The sequence below is a fragment of the Phyllopteryx taeniolatus genome, chromosome 7, assembly GCF_024500385.1.
Source record: "Phyllopteryx taeniolatus isolate TA_2022b chromosome 7, UOR_Ptae_1.2, whole genome shotgun sequence".
In the NCBI taxonomy this organism is placed as follows: Eukaryota; Metazoa; Chordata; class Actinopteri; order Syngnathiformes; family Syngnathidae; genus Phyllopteryx; species Phyllopteryx taeniolatus.
In genome coordinates this window covers 31,689,740-31,711,552 of record NC_084508.1, presented here as the reverse complement: position 1 = coordinate 31,711,552, position 21,813 = coordinate 31,689,740, and the positions used below count along the sequence as shown (strand labels likewise).

General features: G+C 43.4%; 2 protein-coding genes across 3 annotated transcripts in view; both read left to right on the top strand.

Annotated features, from left to right (window-relative positions):
- Positions 1–1,452: 1,452 nt before the first annotated feature.
- mylk4b (myosin light chain kinase family, member 4b) lies at positions 1,453–19,772 on the top strand. 2 transcript variants are annotated; one of them, XM_061779326.1, is made up of 13 exons: positions 1,453–2,132; positions 8,218–8,299; positions 8,520–8,880; positions 8,964–9,190; positions 13,283–13,388; positions 13,982–14,075; positions 16,152–16,261; positions 16,368–16,509; positions 17,252–17,322; positions 17,406–17,534; positions 17,633–17,864; positions 18,235–18,283; positions 18,387–19,772. In XM_061779326.1, the coding sequence occupies exons 1-12, from the start codon at positions 1,599–1,601 to the stop codon at positions 18,277–18,279; spliced, it is 2,133 nt and encodes a 710-aa protein (XP_061635310.1). In that variant the 5' UTR covers positions 1,453–1,598; the 3' UTR covers positions 18,280–18,283; positions 18,387–19,772. The 2 variants fall into 2 exon arrangements, with proteins under 2 accessions (XP_061635310.1, XP_061635311.1); XM_061779327.1 differs by having other exon boundaries at positions 18,375–19,772.
- A 1,439-nt stretch (positions 19,773–21,211) lies between these two features.
- The window catches only part of gmds (GDP-mannose 4,6-dehydratase), a 287,840-nt gene continuing 287,238 nt past the window's right edge, over positions 21,212–21,813 (top strand). The window contains exon 1 of the mRNA XM_061778512.1: positions 21,212–21,609. Within this exon, the coding sequence (XP_061634496.1) occupies positions 21,604–21,609 (6 nt within the window). The 5' untranslated portion in view covers positions 21,212–21,603. The remainder of the gene's footprint in view (positions 21,610–21,813) is intronic.

Sequence of the window (21,813 nt, the reverse complement as noted above, 5' to 3'; positions counted from 1 at the left end):
CATCGGTCAGTGGTGACACATAGCTTTATACTGATAAAATAATAGTAGCTGCAGCCAGAGCGATAACGATGTGTGACTTCCTTTCCATTACCATGTACCTGCCACACCTCCATTCTGTAGCAGAAAAGCAACACTAAAAAATAAACATTAAAATTACAGTATAATGTAGAGTACTCAGCTGGCCTTTAAAGTATACCATTGTTGATAACAGTACTCAAGCACCATAATTCCATTTACATATAAAACATTTCTATGCCATAAATAGAGCTTCTTTTAGCCTTTATAGGCAGCCTTTAACAAATGTTAAGTGGCTGCCTATTTTTTATTTTTTTTGCTCTATCTATCTATCTATCTATCTATCTATCTATCTATCTATCTATCTATCTATCTATCTATCTATCTATCTATCTATCTATCTATCTATCTATCTATCTATCTATCTATCTATCTATCTATCTATCTATCTATCCATCCATCTGTCTGTCTGTCTGTCTGTCTACTATAGTTTTTTATCCAAGCATAGTATTCCAAGTTTTTGTATCAACATTCTCTATAAAATGTAAAAAGAAAATAGTGATTCAAAAAGCTTGTCGTCACAAAATTTGTGGCAATAATTCTTGTTGATAATTTCCATTTTGGAAAGCAGGAAGCATTTGGCTCAAAGGTCTGAGTGGTTAATAATTTTTTTATTATCTGATACTCACTTAAGGCGGCACAGTTAGCACATCTGCCTCACAGTTCTGAGGACCGGGGTTCAAATCCCAGCTCCGCCTGTGTGGAGTTTGCATGTTCTCCCCATGCCTGCGTGGGTTTTCTCCGGGCACTCCGGTTTCCTCCCACATCCCAAAAACATGCGTGGAAGGTTGATTGAAGACTCTAAATTGCCCATAGGTGTGAAGGTGTGTGAATGTGCCCTGCGATTGGCTGGCGACCAGTTCAGGGTGTATATCATCTGGCTCCTCTCGCCGGAAGATTGCTCAGATAGGCTCCAGGACCCCCGCGACCCTAGTGGGGCTAAGCGGAACGGAAGATGAATGAATAAATGAATGATGCTCACTTACGTCATCTTTCTGTCACTCTGCTCATGAACTTTGAATGTAGACCATATTCAGAGTTCCATCTTTTAAATCTCACCGTGTTACTCACTCACAACTCACACTGAGTTGTTGTTTTTGATTGGTAGTACCGGTAGTTTTATTTGTTTGTTTTATGTCGTACAGGGTCATGTGTCAGTCGTGGATTCCTAAGATTCTAACACCTAGCCAAAGGGCTTTGAGCCATCTCAAATGTCAGATAGCAACCTCTCCAGCAACTCCCCATAAGCCCCCATCAATCCCAACTGCCCACTCAAACCCGCGGCTGTTATCACTGGCCACCCACTCCCTGACGTTCACAGGGGGCTGCACTTTAATTTGGAGGCGAGCCATTTGCTGTTCTTAAAACTCAACTCAGAAATTTTGTGTTGTGGAGCAGTTCATTCTTCATCTTCCTCTTCTTGCAAATATTTGTTCATTTACTTTTTGCCTGAATGACTGACAGGACTTTATTAATGAGTGACTTTGTTTTCTTTCTGAGAAGAAGTAAAATACAAATCAGTCATGAGCTCCAGCTTGATCAACTCTTTAGCCAGAATGTATGATCCCAAGCCTCTTCATGGTCAGAAGTCTGGTGGAAGAAAGTCCTCCCTCAATGGATCAGACAAGTCCCAAGCTACTTCCTCTTCCTCTTCTCATGACGCTTCCCTACGCTGCATTGAGAGTCGCATGGACTCCTTGACCTCTCAGATGGCGTGTTTGCTCAACATGCAGCACATCGTCCTGACCCGACTCGACAGTTTGTCCCAGGATGTGAGAAGGATGGATCGAGGTCGGGCATTTATGAGCGAAGAGGGTCGTGGTGATGCAGATGCTGGAGGTAGTAATGGTTCAGAAGTTGCAGTAGCATGTGGGGAGTTGTGGGGGGTGGTGGAGAGGGTGTATGAGCGGATTGAAAGTCAGGGCCGCAGGTTGGAAGCGGTGGTAAAACTGGTGGAGGGCATCCAGCAGGTGATCAGCTTCATTGGTGAAGTGGTGAAGAGCTCAAGGCTGATGAAGCTGGTCTTTAAAAAGCCTGGAAGCCAATACAAATGCAAGGTGAGCTTTAAAGTCTTTTTATCATAATATCTGCCAGCGGTGTGTTTGCAGTACCGCTAAATGGGTCATTCCAGAATTGAAGGACATTAGAGGAACACCCCCCCATAAAATTCCAAATAATCCATACACAAAATACAGCAACATGCACTTGTTTAAATTATAGTTGTCCTAAGACATAATATAACTGTGGCTGTAGTAAAAGTGATTTCTTAGTATCTAAAATACCAAATAACTCTTCCGCACGCCCTAAAATGTTTTTTTTCTCTTGTCCCACCCTCTTGTCAACTTACATAATATGTAACAGATAAAATACATTTTAAATCAATCTTTTTGGTAGGATTTTGTTGATATGGCTTCCTTGTAACTGTAAAACGTTTTCGACTACAGTACATGCAAACCTTTTACTAAATAATTTTTAGCCATCCAGAGAAATAGAAAAAAATGTTTGTGACATGACTCAGTAGAAATTACATCATCGAACTTATTGATCTGACCATTGGTAGACCTAAGTAGGTCCCTTCTATTTTTCATATTTTTTCTATGTGATTAGCTATAATGTAGGTTAATGTGCATATCTGCCACTGAATGGCTCTCGGAAGTGATCACTCAACGAGCCACACTCATCCATCCATTTTGTTCCGCTTATCCGAGGTCGGATCGCGGGGGGAGTAGCTTTAGCAGGGAAGCCCAGACTTCCCTCTCCACAGCCACTTCCTCCAGCTCTTCCGAGGGGAGCCCGAGGCGTTCCCACGTGAGCCAAGAAATTCTGTCGATAAAAGTTATGAACAGAATCAGTGACAAAGGGCAGCCTTGGCGGAGTCCAACCCTCACCGGAAACAAGTCCGACTTACTGGCGCCAATGCGGACCAAACTCTGACACACGTCGTACAGGGACCGAACAGCCCATATCAGGGGGTTCGGTACCCCATACTCCCGAAGCACCCCCCACAGGACCCCCCGAGGGACACGGTTGAACGCCTTCTCCAAGTCCACAAAACACATGTAGACTGGTTGGGCAAACTCCCATGCACCCTCGAGGACCCTGCCGAGGGTGAAGAGCTGGTCCACTGTTCCACGGCCAGGACGAAAACCACACTGCTCCTCCTGAATCTGAGATTCGACTTCCCGACGGACCCTCCTCTCCAGCACCCCTGAATAGACCTTACCAGGGAGGCTGAGGAGTGTGATCCCCCTGTAGTTGGAACACACCCTCCGGTCCCCTTTCTTAAAAAGGGTGACCACCACCCCAGTCTGCCAATCCAGAGGCACTGTCCCCGATGTCCACGCGATATTGCAGAGGCGTGTCAACCAGGAGAGCCCTACAACATCCAGAGCCTTGAGGAACTCCGGGCGAATCTCATCCACCCCCAGGCCCTTGCCACAAAGGAGCTTTTTAACCACCTCGGTGACCTCAACCCCAGCGATAGGAGAGCCCGCCTCAGAGACCCCAGACTTTGCTTCCTCATGGGAAGGCGTGTCGGTTGAATTGAAGAGGTCTTCGAAATATTCTCCCCACCGACTCACAACGTCCCAAGTCGAGGTCAGCAGCACCCCGTCCCCACTATACACAGTGTTGATGGTGCACTGCTTCCCTCTCCTGAGACGCCGCATTGGTGGACCAGAATTTCCTCGAAGTCGTTCACCATGGCCTCACCGAACTCCTCCCACACCCGGGTTTTTGCCTCAGCGACCACCAAAGCTGCATTCCGCTTGGCCAACTGGTAACCATCAGCTGCCTCAGGAGTCTCACAGGCCAAAAAGGCCTGCTAGGACTCCTTCAGCTTGATGGCATCCCTCACTGCTGGTGTCCACCAACGGGTTCGGGGATTGCCGCGACGACAGGCACCGACTACCTTATGTCCACAGCTCCGGTCGGCCGCCTCGGCAATAGAGGCGCGGAACATGGTCCACCCAGACTCAATGTACCCCACCTCCCCTGAGACGTGGGTGAAGTTCTGCCAGAGATGGGAGTTGAAACTCCTTCTGACAGGGGATTATGCTAGACGTTCCCAGCAGACCATCACAATACGTTTGGGCCTCCCAGGTCAGACCGACATCTTCCCCCACCATCGGAGGTGATCAGTTGAGAGCTCCGCCCCTCTCTTCACCCGAGTGTCCAAGACATGCGGCCGCAAGTCTGATGACACAACCACAAAGTCGATCATCGAACGGTGTCCAAGGACACCCTTATGCTTGAATATGGTGTTCGTTATGGAAAATCCGTGGTGGGCACAGAAGTTCAATAACAGAGGACCACTCGGGATCTGATCGGGGGGTTGGGGGGCGTTCCTCCCAATCACCCCCTTCCAGGTCTCACTGTCATTGCCCACGTGAACATTGAAGTCCCCCACCAGAACGATGGAGTCCCCAGCAGGAGCGCTCTCCAGCACCCCCTCCAAGGACCCCAAAACTCTGAACTGCTGTTTGGTGCATAGGCACAAACAACAGTCAGGACCCGTCCCCCCACCTGAAGGCGGAGGGAGGCTACCCTCTCGTCCACCGGGGTGAACCACAACATACAGGTACCAGGCCGGGCGGCAAAAAGTATACCCATACCTGCTCGACGCCTCTCACCGTGGGCAACTCCAGAGTGGAAAAGAGTCTAACCCCTCTTAAGATGACTGGTACCAGAGCCCAAGCTGTGTGTGGAGGCAAGCCCGACTATATCTAGTCGGAACTTCTCAACCTCAGACACCAGCTCGTGCTCCTTCGCCGCCAGAAAGGTGACATTCCATGTCCCTATAGCCCGTTTCTGTTGCCGGGGATCGGATCGCCAAGATCCCCACCTTCGGCCACCGTCTATCTCACACTGCACCCGACCATATACACACAGACACACACACACTTGTCAACTGGTATCAAATGGTATCAACTTTCCATTGATACCATCCATCCATCCATTTTTTGTACCGCTTATCCTCACGAGGGTCACGGGCGTGCTGGAGTCTATCCCAGCTATCTTTGGGCGAAAGGCGGGGTACACCCTGAACTGGTCGCCAGCCAATCGCACAAATAAACAAACAACCATTCACACTCACATTCACACCTATGGGCAATTTAGAGTCTTCAATTAACCTACCATGTTTTAAAGAGTCAAAACTTTTTTTTTATATTTGTCACAGGAAAATTCTACTCATGTCACTGGAATCGTCTTTTATCATATAAATCAATAAAACTTAAAAGGTTTATGCACATACCCACGTAATGGAGTGTGTCACTCAAGCTATCACAACCCTGGTGTTACCCATGCAATCAGGTAAAATCATATAGCTAAGGTTCTTCTGAACCAGTTAGCATTGCAATTAAAACTAGCATGAACTCGAGCAGAAACTTGGTTTGTAACCTTGTTCTTATGTAACCCATCCATCCATCCATCCATTTTCTAAGCCGCTTCTCCTCACTAGGGTCGCGGGGGTGCTGGAGCCTATCCCAGCTGTCATCGGGCAGGAGGCGGGGTACACCCTGAACTGGTTGCCAGCCAATCGCAGGGCACATAGGAACAAACAACCATTCGCACTCACAGTCATGCCTACGGGCAATTTAGAGTCTCCAATTCATGCATGTTTTTGGGATGTGGGAGGAAACCGGAGTGCCCGGAGAAAACCCACGCAGGCACGGGGAGAACATGCAAACTCCACACAGGCGGGGACGGGGATTGAACCCCGCACCTCAGAACTGTGAGGCTGACGCTCTAACCAGTCGGCCACCGTGCCGCCCTTATGTAACCCAATTACTGTAATCACATAAAAAATGTTTTGCTGATGGTTCAGCGGGAGAAATCAAATTATATGACTTTTATTTCCTGTTTTTCTTTAAAACAAAAAAACAAATAAATGATAAATTTAAAAAAAATGTTGGTACCTAAACTGTCCTTGCTTCACTCTACACACCTACATTTACATTTGTTTCGGGTGGCAGTACCTCAGTTGGTGTTCAAATCCTGCTGTGGACCAAAATATGGGAATTGGGACTGTTTTTAGGAACAATGCTAATCCAGTTCCGTAGCACTGTTCAAGTGCTGCAGAGCCAGGAACTCCAACTTCTCAGAGGCCCCCCATGCCTGCATTTACTGTATGTGAATTGGTTCTTGTAGACACAATCGATCCAGCATACATATACAGCTTTATAAAGAAGACATTTACGATCAGAAATTAAAGTACGGTCGTATACACATTAAAAGGTTCCATTGACTTTTTATTGACATCCACTTGGCTTTCTAATCTGTTCAAATTTGTATGCTGCAACTGATTTTTAACACTGTGATTTTGAAGTAAAATGTGTGAGACTTTAAAGGTTAAAGTATTTTGAAATGTTTGGAATGTGTTGTGAGCAACTTAATCTGAGCAACTGAGTCTCCTAATACGTCTATATTTATGTATGTCTATATTTAGGTCTGTTGTTCCCTGACCTATCACTCTAGATAGATGGTAATGTTAAGTAGCTTCCCCACTTGTCCCGCAGGTGTAAATGATTCAAGTCAGACCGGTTATGTCATCGTAAATCAGCAGTGGCTTGGACTGACGCTACACCCGGCTGTTGTTCTGAATAGCGTGGCATTGTTACAATAAATGCTTTAAAGGCCATAGCTGCACTATCCAACCTCTGTAAGTGATTGTAAAGGACAGGAGCATCAGGAAAATGTTTTCAATGCTATCCCTATATAATACCAGCATACCAGTGTCATAAAAAAAATGCACCCACCTATCTTTGGGTGAGAGGCGGGGTACACCCTAAACTGGTTGCCAGCCAATTGCCGGGCACCTAGAAACAAACAACCATTCTCACACACACTCCTACGGGCAATTTAGAGTCTCCAACCAACCTACCACGCATGTTGTTGGGATGTGGGAGGAAACCGGAGTGCCCGGAGAAAACCCACCCAGGCACGGAGAGAGAGTGCAAATTCCAAACAGGCGGGGCCGGGATTTAAACCCCGGTCCCCAGAACTGTGAGGCAGATGTGCTAAGCAGTCTTCACTCTTATGATACACGACCTTTTTAATCATATTTACCTCTTTCATCATGCATGCAAGCAGCTGCACCACTGACGGCAACAAACCCTGTTCATATTGCTCATGTTGACTTTTGTCAAATGATGCTGTATATACTGTACAGTTAGGTCCAGAAGAATGTGGACAATGACAGATTGTTTCATGATTTTTCTCATGGATTTGAAATCAAATGATCAAGATATGATTTAAGTGTAAGTTTCATCTTAAATTTGCCAGGATTCACACAAAATATGCTCTTTACGATTCAAGAAACGCTGATATTTTATACAGAGTACATCCATCCAATGTTCTCAATCGTCCCGTCATTTTTACATGTGGCTTGCTTTGGTTTCATCTGTCTAATGAATTGGAATCCAGAAGGGGATTCTGGCTGAATCTAATCTTGGTTCCCTAACTTATTCTTGCATCTTGTTGTAAACTGTATTTACATTCATGAAGGTGTTTCTTGATTTTAGATTTGGTCAATGATACACTCCAACCTATTATTGACTTTTGTTGATGTTATGCAGTTTTTTCTTCACCAAAGAAAGGAATATGCAATTATTTGATTCAGTTTTCTTATGTGGTCTTTTAAGGGTTTTGAGGTTGTTAAACATGAGCTCATACTGTTTTTTTTCTTTGACGAGGTTACTAAACCATACCTGATCTAAACTCTTTAGCTCAGACTTGCATCTGCTTCATTTGCTTTGAAGTAACCATGAAAATGACTGCATCCAGCCAATTAACCTACTGTGAGTTAATTAAAAAATAAAAAATAAAATAATAAATACAGTCAATACTGTGGAGGCCCTAGAAATGGGGGTTTTGTCCTTAAGTGTTCAGTGACATTTAAAAAATATATCTAAAAAGTCTACTCTCAAATTATATTTTCATGTTGTTTACTATGTATAAAGACAAAATCATAAAAACATTCATTTGTCTGCATATTATCTGTATGTGGATTGAGGCAGAAATTTCTGGGAAAAAAAGGAAACTTTTCTATTGTTCAAATGACATTTTAACCTGTGGCTCTAGAAGATCATCACATTTTGTCAAAGTCACTCATGTTGAATTGCTGTTATTACTTTCCAAAAGGGAAAGGATGACAAGGATAAAGGCAAACTGAACCTGAAGAGCCTCAAACCTCAGAAGAAGAGGAGGTCTCTCGAAACTTCAGGTAGGCTTGATTCAATACCAGCATTTGTTGACTGTAACAATGCATTGTTTTTTTAAGTGCTAAAGAAATGAAGTTATTATTATTATTATTATTATCATCCAATAGTTGTTAAATGAGAAAATTTCACACATTCCTTAAAAATATCATAACGAAGCTTCTAAAATAAAATAAACATCAAATTTTAATAAATGTAATTTCCCTTTATTCTCCCCTACTTAAGACTCACTGACTGGATTGGTGCTGCCAGAACATGTAGAAAAACTCAACAAAAAGAATATTGATCACTCTCATGGAAACAACAAGGCAGAGGACAGGTCAAATGGAAGCCATCTTGAGTCATCCACACTGATTCTGAATGGATCAGCTAAGGAGAGTGAGGATGTCTTCGGAGACTCAGGTCCTGAGGAAGAGGTGGAATTAGCGATGAAGTCATTAGATTTAAATTCAGAGAAGACTGATGATGAAGAAGAGGAAGGCAAGCAGAAGAATAAATCAGACGCAGAAATCTCATCCACAACCCTGAGTAACTTTGGAGACATTTCTTCTAAGACTGGCAAGACGTCTGTCATAAAACAAGAGAGGTACCTATAGATACTGTTATTTCTATAATCATCACATCTTCCACAAATAATGAATATTAAATCATTTTGGCCTGTGTTTGTAGTTCTGAAGAGGTTGGTGATGTGGCCGCCTGCAGCAAACGTCGTGTCACTGAAGAAGACCTGGTGAAGGACGATCTTAAAAAGAGTCGAGTGGAAGGCAATAATGATAAAAAGGCTGATGGAAATGTGTTGGAGACAGACACGCCAAAACATACCGACTCTGATGCAGTCAACACAGAGGGACGTGAGGGAAACAATGACCAGTGTGATGTGAAGGAATTCTTCATAGGTGAGGCTTGGCATATTTATCCTTCATAGATAACACTGACAAAACTAAGATACTTTATTACATAAAAATAGGCTCATATCTGATGTATATCAGTGGCAGTAGTTGTTATATATATCCATCCATTTTCTGTACCGTTTATCCTCACTAGGGTCGCGGGCGTGCTGGAGCCTATCCCAGCTATCTTTGGTCAAGAGGCGGAGTACACCGCCTTTTTTGCCGTTAATATTTGCTCGTAACATTTCACCACATCCGTGGAATGACCCATATGTATATGTTCATTGATCTGTCTGTTTTTGATCAAAGAGATCCATCCATCCATCCATTTTCTGAGACGCTTCTCCTCACTAGGGTCGCGGGCGTGCTGGAGCCTATCCCAGCTTTCATCGGGCATCTATCATCTATGAAAGTTTAACTTTTTGAATACAATTATGGAAATAAATAAACCTTTCCATGATATTCAAATTTTTTGGAAAGGGTTATGTAATGCACAAGCGAATATCTGAAACTGAATTGTAGCTATGTGTAATGACAAACCCTATACACATCAATGGCAAAAGTGACATCACATGTCCTAGCCAAAATTACATTCCAGATATCTGTAATTCAGTTTTGACTACGCAAAACTGAATTATAGGTATCTCTATCTGCCGTTCTGACTAGTAACAATTACTTTACAGATATATTGAATGACAATTCCAACTACTATTCTAACTGTCTTCTTCTTCTTCCTTTCCTTTCGGCTTGTCCCTTTAGGGGTCGCCACAGCGCGTCATCCTTTTCCATGTAAGCCAATCTCCTGCATTCTCCTCTCGAACACCAACTGCCCTCATGTCTTCCCTCACGACATCCATCAACCTTCTCTTTGTTTTTTCTCTAGCTCTCTTGCCTGGCAGCTCCATCCTCATCATCCTTCTACCAATATACTCATTATCTCTCCTCTGGACGTGACCAAACCATCGAAGTCTGCTCTAGCTAACTTTTTCTCCAAACATCGAACCTCGGCTGTCCCTCTGATGAGCTCATTTCTAATTTTATCCAACCTGGTCACTCCGATAGCGAACCTCAACATCTTCATTTCCGCCACCTCCAGCTCTGCTTCCTGTTGTCACTTCAGTGCTACTGTCTCTAATCCGTACATCTTGGCTGGCCTCACCACTGTTTTATAAACGTTGCCCTTCATCCTAGCAGAGACTCTTCTGTCACATAGCACACCTGACACCTTCCTCCACCCATTCCAACCTGCTTGGACTCGTTTCTTCACTTCCTGACCACACTCACCATTGCGCTGGATGGTTGACCCCAAGTATTTAAAGTCCTCCACCCTTGCTATCTCTTCTCCCTGTAGCCTCACTCTTCCCCCACCACCCCCCTCATTCATGCACATATATTCTGTCTTACTTCGGCTAATCTTCATTCCTCTGCTTTCCAGTGCATGCCTCCATCTTTCTAACTGTTCCTCCACCTGCTCCCTGCTTTCACTGCAGATCACAATGTCCTCTGCAAACATCATGGTCCACGGGGATTCCAGTCTAACCTCATCTGTCAGCCTATCCATCACCACTGCAAACAGGAAGGGGCTCAAGGCTGATCGCTGATGCAGTCCCACCTCCACCTTAAATTCGTCTGTCACACCTACAGCACATCTCACCGCTGTTCTTCTGCCCTCGTACATGTCATGTATTATTCTAACATACTTCTCTGCCACTCCAGGCTTCCGCATGCAGTACCACAGTTCCTCTCTGGGTACTCTGTCATAGGCTTTCTCTAGATCTACAAAGACAAAATGTAGCTCCTTCTGACCTTCTCTGTACTTTTCCATCAACATCCTCAAGGCAAATAATGCATCTGTGGTACACTTTCTAGGCATGAAACCATACTGTTGCTCGCAAATACTAACTTCTTTCCTGAGTCTGGCCTCCAGTACTCTTTCCCACAACTTCATTGTGTGGCTCATCAACTTTATTCCTCTATAGTTCCCACAGCTCTGCACATCACCCTTGTTCTTAAAAATGGGCACCAGCACACTTTTCCTCCATTCCTCAGGCATCGTCTCACGCGCTAGAATTCTATTGAACAAGCTGGTCAAAAACTCCACAGCCACCTCTCCTAGATGCTTCCATACCTCCACAGGAATATCATCAGGACCAACTGCCTTTCCATTTTCATCCTCTTTAATGCCTTTCTAACTTCCCCCTTACTAATCATTGCCACTTCCTGGTCCACCACACTTGTCTCTTCTTTCTCATTTTCCTCATTCATCAACTCCTCAAAGTATTCTTTCCATCTATCGAGCACACTACTTGCACCAGTCAACATATTTCCATCCGTATCCTTAATCACCCTAACCTGCTGCACATCCTTCCCATCTCAATCCCTCTGTATGGCCAGCCTGTATAGATCCTTTTCTCCTTCTTTAGTTTCAAACCTGCCATACATGTCATCATATGCCTCTTGTTTGGCCTTTGCCACCTCTACCTTTGCCCTGTGTCGCATCTCAATGTATTCCTTTCGCCTCTCCTCGGTCCTCTCAGTGCCCCACTTCTTCTTAGCTAACCTTTTTCCTTGTATGATTTCCTTTACTGTATGGTTCCACCACCAAGTCTCCTTCTCTCCTTTCCTGCCAGAAGATACACCAAGTACTGTTCTGCCTGCCTCTCTGATCACCTTGGCTGCAGTGGTCCAGTCTTCTGGAAGCTCCTCCCGTCCACCGAGAGCCTGTCTCACTTCTTCCCAAAAAGCTGCACAACAGTCGTCCTGTCTCAGCTTCCACCACATGGTTCTCTGCTCTGCCTTTGTCTTCCTAATTTTTCTCCCCACCACCAGAGTCATCTTACACACCACCATCCTATGCTGTCTAGCCACACTCTCCCCTACCACTACCTTACAGTCGGTAACTTCCTTCAGATTACATCGTCTGCACAAGATGTAATCCACCTGCGTGCTTCTACCTCTGCTCTTGTAGGTCACCCTATGTTCCTGCCTCTTCTGGAAAAAAAGTGTTCGCTACAGCCATTTGCATCCTTGTTGCAAAGTCTACCACCATCTGTCCCGCCAAGTTCCTTTCCTGGATGCCGTACTTACCCATCACTTCTTCATCACCCCTATTTCCTTCACCAACATGTCTATTACAATCTGTACCAATTACGACTCTCTCTCTGTCTGGGACGCTCAGAACTACTTTGTCTAGCTCCTTCCAGAATTTCTCTTTCACCTCTAGGTCACATCCTACCTGTGGGGCATAGCCACTAATCACATTACACATAACACCCTCAATTTCAAGTTTCACCCTCATCACTCGATCTGATACGCTTTTCACCTCCAAGACATTCTGAGCCAACTCTTCTTTTAAAATAACCCCGACTCCATTTCTCTTCCCATCTACACCATGGTAAAATAATTTAAACCCTGCCCCTGAATTTCTTGCCTTTCTGCCTTTCCACCTGGTCTCCTGGACACACAATATATCAACCTTTCTCCTAATCATCATGTCAACCAACTCTCGAGATTTTCCTGTCATAGTCCCAACATTCAAAGTCCCCGCATTCAGTTATAGGCTCTGTGCTTTCCTCTTCTCTTTCTGCTGAAGAACCCGCTTTCCACCTCTTCTTCTTCTTCTTCTTCTTCGACTTCGACCCACAGTAGCTGAATTTCCAACGGCGCCCTGTAGGTTGACGGCGCTGGTAGCGGACGTTGTTAACCCAAGCCACAACCGATCCGGTATGAAATTCTTTGGATGAACGCTCATATTTGTTTGGCAAAGTTTTAAGCTGGATGCCCTTCGTTACGCAACCCTCTGCATTTATCCAGGCTTGGGACTGGCCTACAGTGTACCCCACCTCCTGCCCGATGATAGCTGGGATGGGCTCCAGCACGCCCGCGACCCTAGTGAGGAGAAGCGGCTCAGAAAATGGATGGATGGATGCCGTAATTCCAGTTACACATATCTATGTTTTGATTTTGCCTCGTCAGAACTTGATTTAGGATATCCAAAAAGGGACATGTGGATATCTTGAATTTACCTCAATTAGAGATATCTTGAACTGGAATTATGACTCGTCAGAATAAATCAACATGCTTTTTTATCTTCTTTAGACTCCAGTCCTCCACCACCAGCACCTTTTGACCATCGCATAGTGACTCCCAAACCTCATCAAATAGCAGCCTACTACTCCATCAACAGAGATGAGGTCCTCGGAGGGTGAGCTATGCCATACATCATACTGTAATAATAGCCTGAGTTTATTTTGATTTTGGATAAAACCAAAGACACTTCTATTTGTTTTAAATGGAATAAGAGATTGATCCCATGTTTTATGAGGTAGACCTTTTCATTTCCCTCTAAAGGACACGTTACTGTGTACATGGGAGTAGTTATAAAACAGGCTCATTGATATAACAGACCAGTGCTAAAATTCTCCTGTTCAAACTGGAGATTAGTTTAGCACAAAGGCACATTTCTCACATTACTAAGAGAAATTACAATGAGTATACAGTATACTGTAGCCCTAATTAATTTTTTTAAATGACATGTGATTGTTTAGACATTGTAAGTGTTCATTTGTTTCAATAGTTCAGTACAGAAACATTTGATGGGTTAAATATTGTATAAAGTAAGGATTTGAAAACTGTCAGTGCAGAACTACTGAGGTTTTTTTTTCTTACTGTACATTTGCATTTAAAATTACAGCTTCAAAATCTGCCTTGGAATATGGAGAAAAGTGTCTTGATCATTGTAGCGGTGACCAAAGACTTAGTGGTCTCTATATAAAATGGTATGCTCTCTTTCACCAGGGGACGTTTTGGTCAGGTCCACAAGTGCATTGAAAACTCATCTGGCCTAACATTGGCTGCCAAGATCATCAAGGCCAAGAGTCAGAAGGAAAAGGTACAGTACACAGATTATACATATTGGGGGATTAACCTTAAAGTAAATTAAAAATGAATTTGGTAAAAGAAAAAAAAGTGGAGCTTTGTCTTTTTTTTCTTTGTGATGCCACCATAGAAGAGTGGCATATATCCATCCATCCATCCATTTTCTTTACCGCTTATCATCACTAGGGTCGCGGGCTGCTGGAGCCTATCCCAGCTATCTCCGGGCGGGAGGCGGAGTACACCCTTAACCGGTCGCCAGCCAATCGCAGGGCACATAGAAACAAACAATCATTCGCACTCATATTCACCCCTACGGGCAATTTAGAGTCTTCAATCAACCTACCACGCATGTTTTGGGGATGTGGGAGGAAACCGAAATGCCCGGAGAAAAATCACCCTGGCACGGGGAAAACATGCAAACTCCACACAGGCGGGGCCGGAATTTGAAACCCTGTCCCCAGAACTGTGAGCCAGATGTGCTAACCAGTCATCCACCGTGCCGGCGAGTGGCATATATACTGTAATAATAATATCTTAAATGTAAAACAAGCACAGGAAAGTGGTACACATCTCAGCCCTGTCTGATCAGTACAATGTTGCGAAAATAAAAGTAGAATTGTATATACAGAACATGGGGAAGTGAGCTCTGTTGAATACAAGCGACCCTTTTGTTTTTGTCATGTCCTGACCTTCACTATTCTTGCATTTCTGCCCAGGATGTTTATTAGTACATTGTGGCTAACTCAACAATAAGTTCAAATTAATAAAATGGAAAAAGAAGAATATAATCGAAAATAAAATGAATACTGCAGAGACCATTATGGATATACAGTATGAAGCAACCTGCATCCTCCCTCCTCTCATTAAATGGTTAGCGTACATTTCAACTTGTTATATCTTCCTGCCTGCACAGTTAATAAAGGTTTTTATGATGGCGACAGTTTGCTTCTGGAACCGATTATTTCATTGTTATAATTGATTCCTTAATGTTTAGAAATTAGAGCTCATTGGAAGTCAACAAGTGTAACCAAAGAGATTATGTCCAATTTTGCAGCTTCCACTATACAGCTACTATAATGCTGGGTTACTTGAAATTGAGAAGAAGAAGAAGAATCATCTTTTATTGTCATGAACATGCATGCATGCACATGAAATTTGTTCTCTGCATTTAACCCATCACAGTGAACACATACACATGTTAGTGGAACACACTGGAGCAGGGGTCAGCTGAAGCGCCCGGGGAGCATTTCGGGGTATCAGTGTCTTGCTCAAGGACACCACAGCCGTGAGTCCGGGGATGTTGGCAGATGGTCCAGTCGGGGTTTTGAACCTAGGTCCCCCACGGTGGCAGGCGATGATCTTAACCATTGGGCCACGGCTGCCCCAATGGTTAAGGAGAGTTCAACAACAATTTAACTTATATATTGCAGACAGGGAACATTCCACTCATAAGCAGGGCGAAAGGTGGAAATCCAAACAGAGCCAAGAAGATCCAAGAAATATTTGCCAAAATTTTCAATAGAGGTTACAAGTTATGTCAAGATTAGGATGAGGAGATGAAGTAATTAAAAATGACAGATATCCCAATTTTCTAGCATTTTTTCTTTTATACTGTATGTTAAACAACTCAAAACAATGTAAAGCATCCATGATTTAATCCATCCATCCATCCATCCATTTTCTGAGCCGCTTCTTCTCACTAGGGTCGCGGGCGTGCTGGAGCCTATCCCAGCTATCATCGGGCAGGAGGCGGGGTACACCCTGAACTGGTTGCCAGCCAATCGCAGGGCACATACAAACAAACAACCATTCGCACTCACATGCACACCTACGGGCAATTTAGAGTCTTCAATTAATGCATGTTTTTGGGATGTGGGAGGAAGAAAACCCACGCAGGCACGGGGAGAACATGCAAACTCCACACAGGTGGGGGCGGGGATTGAACCCGGGTCCTCAGAACTGTGAGGCTGACGCTCTAACGTCTAATGCTTCATTAATGTCTCGGAATGCTGTCTTTCCCTTTCTCTATTGACTATCCATGTCTGTTTATTGAGATGTACTGGCTGAAATGCTATTTTTGGTCCCTCAGGATGTGGTGAGGAATGAAATCCAGGTAATGAACCAGCTCAACCACTGCAACCTCATCCAGCTGTATGCAGCCTTTGAGTCCCGTCATGACGTCATCCTTGTCATGGAGTAGTAAGTCTTAGGGCACTTCAATTCTGTGGAATATTAATAATGTGTTGTTCCATCCAAGTACGATGAGATTATTGTCAAAATGCTTGTTCTTCTCTCTGTGCCTTAGTGTTGAGGGGGGTGAGCTGTTTGACCGCATCATTGACGAGAACTGCAACCTAACTGAGTTTGACACAGTGCTGTTTATACGCCAAATTTGTGAGGGACTGCAGTATATGCACAGAATGTACATACTGCATCTTGACCTCAAGGTAACCATTTAAATTGTTCCGTTGTAGCTTCTCATTGGAAAAATATTACTTTACTGTGTTTGTTCATTTCACAATAAACTCATCCTACCATGCCTTTATGGGCATGTCTTTATGTTCATGTTTATTAACATTTCTTTTAGCAATATTGTGACAATCCTAATAACAGTGATATTTATATATTTTGGGAACTATAATCCATTCATCCATCCATTTTCTGAGCCGCTTATCCTCACAGGGGTCGCGGGAGTGCTGGAGCTTATCCCAGTTATCATTGGGCAGGAGGCAGGGGAACCCTGAACTGGTTGCCAGCCAATCGCAGGGCACATATAAACAAACAACCATTCGCACTCACATTCACACCTAAGGGCAATTTAGAGTCTTCAATCAACCTACCATGCATGTTCTTGGGATGTGGGAGAAACCCGGAGTACCTCCACACAGGCAGGGATTGAACCCCAGCCCTCAGAACTGTGAGCCAGAGGCTCTCACCGGTCAACCACCGTGCCGCCTAGGAACTATAATTTCAATTATAATAAGTTCTCATGCCGTCTTGGAAAAGAAGGGTTCCCACAAAGCCGGAAGCAAGGACTCCTCCAAACTATCTTTGAAAGATGAGGAATTAGGATTCAGGACTGGGGGAGGCTAATCATTGCTCTCTATCCAGTTTTTTTCCAGGAATTTATTGTCTAAAATCATTGTGACTACACGTTTCATATTTCCTCTCCTTTTTATTCGTTTTCAGCCAGAGAACATTCTTTGTGTCAGCAGAGCAACAAACAAGATAAAAATTATTGATTTTGGTTTGGCCCGGAGGTAAACTCTTTTTAAAATGATCTGTCAACTTTTTTTAGATATTTTTTTTAAATCAATGATATTACAATGAGTGTCTCAAACAGGTACAAACCTCGAGAGAAGCTGAAGGTCAACTTCGGAACGCCTGAATTTTTGGCCCCTGAAGTTATCAACTATGAGTTTGTTTCATTCCCTACAGACATGTGGAGTCTTGGGGTCATCACTTATATGCTGTGAGTTTTCACTGTCTAAAAAACTGTCTCTTCAAAACTCCTTGCCACCAGCCTACTTATTTGAGTATCGCTTTCTTTTCTCTCCTGCCTCTGTTCAGACTTAGTGGCTTGTCTCCTTTTCTTGGGGATGATGACAATGAAACTCTAAACAACATTCTGGCCTGTCAGTGGAACTTTGAGGAAGAGGAGTTTACAGATGTTTCTGAAGAGGCCAAAGACTTCATCACACGTTTGCTGGTAAAGAGCAAAAACTGGAGGATGAGTGCAACAGAGTCTCTCAGACACCCCTGGCTGTCAGAACAAAGTCTGCACTACAAGTTACATGTGAAGGTAAGAGTCAATTTGAACTATGAGTAAGTTGTATACAAGATCACAGAAAGCCTAATGATGACCTGATGGACAGGCACAGTAGGTCCCGCAATGCTTATATGGCTAAAATTTAGGAAAATCTTATGGAGGGTGTTCGCTCACTTTGTTTTGTGGGCTGCCAAATTCCCAAATGATGTAAAAATATACAATAAAGTGATCATAATTCAACAAAATCTTGGCCCATTGACATTTGATTGGTAGCATTGTCACCGGCTGGCAGCTAATACTAGTCTCCTGGGAGCTAGTAACCAACACACTCATACTACAGTACGTACATCAGTTCAATTGTATGTTCCAGTATTATAATGCATTGCATCCTCTCTTACTGCAGAAAAACAAGTCACACTCCACACGACCAACCTCTCCAGAATGCTAGACAGGTGAGATCATTTCGTGGTACCCAATCCACTGAGTGAATATTTCTTTAATTTTTTTTTAAATGAACCTTGAGATTATCAACCTAGATGTCAGTTTCCTTTTCAGAAACACTGGAAGACCACCAGTATGGCTTTTGACAATGTTGGGCCCTCATGCCCAACACTGGACCAATGCTGCTGTACTTGTATGGCTACTGAATATCTACTCTCTACTTAGCATCACCACATTAGCTTGGAGCAGCTGCTCTTACAGTACCTCTCATCAGTAGTAGAGTGGGGTTAGGGTTAGAGTTAGAGTGAGGCCAGAATAAGAAGCAGGACAGTTTTATCATTGTAGTTGTAATACAAATTGTTGACTGTCCTGAAGAATATAATAGCTTAGACTTAATCTTTAACATCCCTGGTGTGTGGTGACATGCCTCTACAGATATTGCCATGTATAATTCATGATTTTAAAGATAAAGGGCGGTGATAAAATTGAAGAAGACATGATGATCGATTGAATGTTTTGGATATTCGCAAATTAGAGATACAGCATCCACCACATTAAACGGAAAAATGTTTTACTGGTTTTTTGCATGCATGGCACTTTTTGGTCTATTTTTCCACTGTTCAGCAAACAATTTATTGAATGCTACTACTGTAATCAACTTCTATGTTTTGGAGACTACATGCTACTTTCTTTTTTATGTACAAGTCTTATGAAAAATTTTATTTTGTGAGAAACATGAAAAAACTGTTGGAATTTTGTATATTAGATTTGTATTGCACAAAAATCTAAATATGTCAATGATTAGCTAGCTCCTGAAACCTGTCATACTCAGCACACGTTTATAGTACTTTCCTTGCTGTTAGCTTTCATGCCGATGGCTGCCCTTTGCTTTGGCAGCCTGGAGTAGGTAGCCCCCTCACCTTCCATGAAGGCATAACAAATATAATTTACACAATACTACCTATGAATGTTTCAGGTTTATGACTGGTGTTGATTTAGATGTTCTTTTTTTTTTTACTGGTTTAACACCAAACTGTACTTGAAGTGCAGGATTTCTGTCATTTCTGCACATTTAGTCAGAATTCAGTAAAATGGTGAACCAAAAATGGAGCAGAGATTGTAGTCTGCATTCATTTGTGCAGTACTGTCACAGTCTTGTTAAGATAGCTATTGGTAGGAAGTCACTGAACGACCCACAATCTTATTATTAGAAATTTCAGCTCATACTAAGGATGTTTCTTATTGGGGTGTACATCCCAACTCCTTGGTCATATGCTGCCTGTTACTGTTTTGTGTTTTGGCTGGCTTGTTCAGATTCTTGACCATTGCATCTTTATGTGATGGAATGTTTGTCACAATTGTTTGCAGTTCCATTTTGGACTGAAAAGCTTTGTAATTTTGAATAATAGTTGGTTATTTCATGTTATAAAAAATGTTTTGTGTAATTATATTACTAAATGTAGAATATCTATATATAAATAAAGCACAAAATAAAGTACACTGAAGTGTAGTGTTGTTTATTGATACAAAAATAGATACAAACAAAATCTGAGGAAATGATAGTAGTGTACACTGGCATTGCATTCTTGACGATGGACAAGAAGTTAGAACAATTAAATGTTTTTTATGCACCACCAAATCACAACAGAAGTGAAAAGACAACAAGATTAAAATATAAAAAGGCAAAGTGTAAGAGAGGTGAAGAAGATGAAAGTAAAATGTACATTATATAGTGACTCTGACCCAGTTGCCGAACCCCCCCACCACCAACAACTTGATAAACTACATTTCTCCCTGCGGCCCTCCTGTGCGAGACGGCCACTAAAAGATGACTGCTGGACCTTAACCTAATTAGCAGCTTCCCGTCAAATCTGGACTGCCATCTACAAAAGACTCATTTTCTTCTTTTGAAGGTAGCGACCAAAAGGTTGGGGGATCCTCTCTCCAAAAAGACCAAGCTGGGACAGATCAACAACTGCATGCAAATAAAGCAATGAACTATTTGCTTAATATTAAATCATGCGGCGGCACGGTGGCTGACTGGTTAGAGCGTCAGCCTCACAGTTCTGAGGACCGCGGTTCAATCTCGGCCCCGCCTGTGTGGAGTTTGCATGTTCTCCCCGTGCCTGCATGGGTTTTCTCCGGGCACTCTGGTTTCCTTCCACATCCCAAAAACATGCATTAATTGGAGACTCTAAATTGCCCGTAGGTGTGACTGTGAGTGCAAATGATTATTTGTTTGTATCTGCCCTGCGATTGGCTGGCAACCAGTTCAAGGTGTACCCCGCCTCCTGCCCGATGATAGCTGGGATAGGCTCCAGCACGCCCGCGACCCTATTGAGGAGAAGCGGCTCAGAAAATGGATGGATGGATGGATGGATTAAATCATGCACGCAAGACGCTGCCGAACGCCCAATAGGAACAATTGCTGGGACACGGGCGCCACCCACTGGCGTTTGAGAGTTACTGCAAGGTGGACTCAATGGTTTTGTTTAACTGAAGATAAAACGTCCGTTGTGATATTTCACAAACTCTGCAGAAATATTCTAAATGTCTGTGTCAAGGTGTCAACTTACAGGTCCCGCTGGAGATTTTGAGAACCGTTTGTCTCGATTTGAAGCCAAACAGCATGAATGTTGCATTGAACCATAAGCAGTTGATTTGCCAAGACTAAAGTTTAAACAATCATTCTATATGCTTGATCTATGAGTAAGAGTACAAAGTTGGGAGTAGGTTATATTAAGATATGATTTTTACACCATTCTTATGGCTAAATTGTAGACTGAAATTCAAGTCGATGGGCGTGGTCTGCTCTGGTCTCCTCTGTCCTCTTGGACACGCCTCCTGGGTATTTAACCTTTGGCTCCCACCTCTTCTATCTCTCTGGTTTTTTTTCCCTCTTGTGTCCTGCTTCTCTGCTGTCCTGGCTGGTTAATCTTGCCAGCCACGGTGTGGCCTCGGCCAACCCCTTTCCTTTTCCGTTGTCTTCCAGTGCTACCAGGGGGCACCAAATGAGCGAGCGCCTACCTCAACCCGACGGCGGCGTTTTCAATCGAAGAAGAAGATCATGCAGCTTCGATCGTTTTTTTTTCTAGCTGTGATCTGTTGGTGGAGCCTCACCGAGCAACTACCGGCATTCCGTACCGGTTACGCACGCAGTTGAAAGCAAGAACGGGCCCGCCACAAGTTCTATCGGCACTAAAGTTACGAGTGCACCCGACAGAACAACTTATTTTTCTTCTCCCACCTGTTTTTCTTCTTCAACCAAACCTGCTTAGTTTTCCTCCTGAGATGCGCGGAGAAAAGACCACCCTCAAAGACCAAGGAACCTATGGTCGTGAGTACCACAACAAGTGTTGCTAGGATGTATACTATAAGTGCCTAAGAATTTTGGGGAAATAACTAACTTCACACAAGCGCCAACCTTGTACCCGCTCAACCTATAAATGCTCACATTTTCCACTTTAACCCCACAACACACGATGTCCTATTTCCCTTTTCGTAAGCCTATTTCCTTTTTGTAGAGACCCCTATATGTGTT